Raw genomic sequence first — 2,500 nt, 5'->3', positions numbered from 1 at the left:
TCCACCAACCTGGCCCATCAAATATGGCTAGAGGAGAGACAGCTCGACCCCTGGGTTTGGGAGAAGGCATACGACGTGGCCTTCGGGGGCTTAATGGACATTTCACCATAGGCTGGATAGTTTTACATTCTGGAAACAGAAAATAATAAAATGAGTTCACTGCTGTAACTGAAGTTTGATATACATTTGAAATGTTTCTTATACATATTTATAAAACACTTAAGTGAATACCTGAACTAAAATGTTCTTGCTAAAACACGTTATTAACATTATATTAATAAAATACTCTGAATGGAACTTTCAGGTCAAACTATCTGACTTGACAATTTTGGCTGAAAAGCGGTTAAATGATAAAACCAACTAAATTACTTCATTAATTATCTAACAAGAAATAAAATACATAACTGATACCCAGTATTATCTTGTAACGTTTAAAATATTTCGGACACCTACACAACAAATTCTGAGTAGGAAATAAGATATGAAATTCCTGCATCTTCGAAGCACTTTTACTCATAAAAAATCGTGACTTCAAAAGAAGTGTCAATCGTTATAATTAAAGCCAGAGCTATCTCCACTAAAGAAATTCTTAATAAGAATTATTTTTGCGGTCACAGTAAATGTGATAATTCCTTGCATGACCATTAACCCAGTGCCAATTAAAATCATTCTTTCATCTCCAAATATTTTGCAGTATAAGTACCTATAGGAGTTATTGCTAACATTTGGTAGGTAATAGGTTGGCCAGGACACCAGCCCTCCGTTGAGATACTATCGCTAGAGTTATGGGCTCCTTCGACTGGCCAGACAGTACTACATTGGATCATTCTCTCTGGTTACGGTTCACTTTTTCTTTGCCTACACATACACCAAATAGTCTGGTCTTTTCTTCCTCTGTCCTCATACAGCTGACAACACTGAGATTACCAAACAATTCTTCTTTGTTCAAGGGGTTAACTACTGCACTGTAATTGTATGGTGGTTACTTTCATCTTGGTAAGGGTAGAAGAGACTCTTTGGCTATGGTAAGCAGCTCTTCTAGGAGAAGGACACTCCAAAATCAAACCATTGTTCTCTAGTCTTTGGTAGGGCCATTGCCTCTGTACCACGTTCTTCCACTGTCTTGGGTTAGAGTTCTCTTGCTTGAGGGTACACTCAGGCACACTATTCTATCCTATTTCTCTTCCTCTTGTTTTGTTAAGTTTATATAGGAAATATCGATTTTAATTTTGTTACTTGTCTCCTTTCCTCACTAGGCTATTTTCCCTGTTGGGGCCGGTGGGCTTATAGCATCCTCCTTTTCCAACTAGGGTTGTAACTTAGCAAGTAATAATAATAATAATAATATTCCTGGTCAAACTTAACATGAAATTTCTCACTTCAAACAACAATCATATAAACCCTAACGCATTTACCTGAGAGAGAGAGAGAGAGAGAGAGAGAGAGAGAGAGAGAGAGAGAGAGAGAGAGAGAGAGAGAGAGAGAGAGAATATTTCAATTCCCAGTAAACTAATATTAACTAACGTGCAGAAAACATGAAAAAGAAATAGTCGCAACACCCACCACACTTGACCTAGAAAGTAATACCTAGTTACATCAGAACAAATCTTATGCATTACCTGGGCGTATCACCCATAGGGGAACGACAAATAAAGACACGAGGCCAATTTCCTACCTTAGGAAGAGCCAATGTGTACACAAAGGTTGCTAAGGGGTAAGTTTTCACATTCCTACATCACAAACAGTCCCACGACAACAAACACCGCCCCCCAGAGACACCTACAGACGGCAACCAATCCCTGAAATTATACGAACACACAAACAGTGGATCTGTCTGACAGGGCTCAGGGGCTGTCTTCTTCCGCACTTGACCCTCGACGGAGCGCTCTCTACTTTTTCTTTCTTTTTATTCTTTTGAAACTCAAGTCGGTCATCGGGTGTATCACCTCGGCGATCTTTTAGAGATTTTTCTTCTTTAAAGGCTCGAATGACTGTTTGGTGGTTAGAATACACAAGGGTTCATAACTTGATCTCCATTTATCAATAATTTTGTTCTGTGGGTGTTTAATGACCTCTTATTTAAAAATGCTTCGTTTTAGTTATTATATAATACTTATGATACCTTTCAAGTCCTCAAAAAGACTAGCTTGTTATATTTCCATATATGGATAAAAACGCATTTATTAGAGAAAAGAGGGAAAAAGAAGCAAAGAAAGTGGAATTGGTTAAAACCGAAAGGACATGGGGAGAATATAAAACTGCAATATGCCAATATAATTACCTACGAAGGAATAACGAATACTACAATAGAAAGACAAGCGAAGCGGCAACATATAAATAAGTTATATCGTCTCCTAAATGGTATAATGGGAAATGTCAATGAAAGGAAAGGCTAGCAGAGGGGTACAGTGACCAAGAACTAGCAAATAATTTTCTAGGGTTCTTTAAAATCAAAATCGAAAATATAACTAGGTAATTTAAAAATATTCAACATCAGGTT

General features: G+C 37.5%; 2 protein-coding genes across 3 annotated transcripts in view; both read right to left on the bottom strand.

Annotated features, from left to right (window-relative positions):
• LOC137627644 (uncharacterized) overlaps positions 1-2,500 on the bottom strand; it is a 598,615-nt gene that overhangs the window by 354,563 nt on the left and 241,552 nt on the right. The window lies entirely within an intron of this gene.
• The window catches only part of LOC137627640 (serine/threonine-protein kinase DCLK1-like), a 41,790-nt gene that overhangs the window by 18,393 nt on the left and 20,897 nt on the right, over positions 1-2,500 (bottom strand). Inside the window, exons 1-2 of one of the 2 annotated variants that reach the window (XM_068358779.1) lie at positions 1,676-1,818; positions 10-129 (exon numbers count right to left, since the gene is read on the bottom strand). In XM_068358779.1, coding sequence (XP_068214880.1) covers positions 10-109 — 100 coding nt within the window. In that variant the 5' untranslated portion in view covers positions 110-129; positions 1,676-1,818. Of the gene's footprint in view, positions 1-9; positions 130-1,675; positions 1,819-2,500 lie in introns of those variants that run through there. The other variant, XM_068358778.1, reaches the window with a different exon arrangement.

The sequence above is a fragment of the Palaemon carinicauda genome, chromosome 35 (genome assembly GCF_036898095.1).
Source record: "Palaemon carinicauda isolate YSFRI2023 chromosome 35, ASM3689809v2, whole genome shotgun sequence".
Taxonomy (NCBI): domain Eukaryota; kingdom Metazoa; phylum Arthropoda; class Malacostraca; order Decapoda; family Palaemonidae; genus Palaemon; species Palaemon carinicauda.
This window is presented reverse-complemented; position numbering and strand designations above follow the sequence as displayed.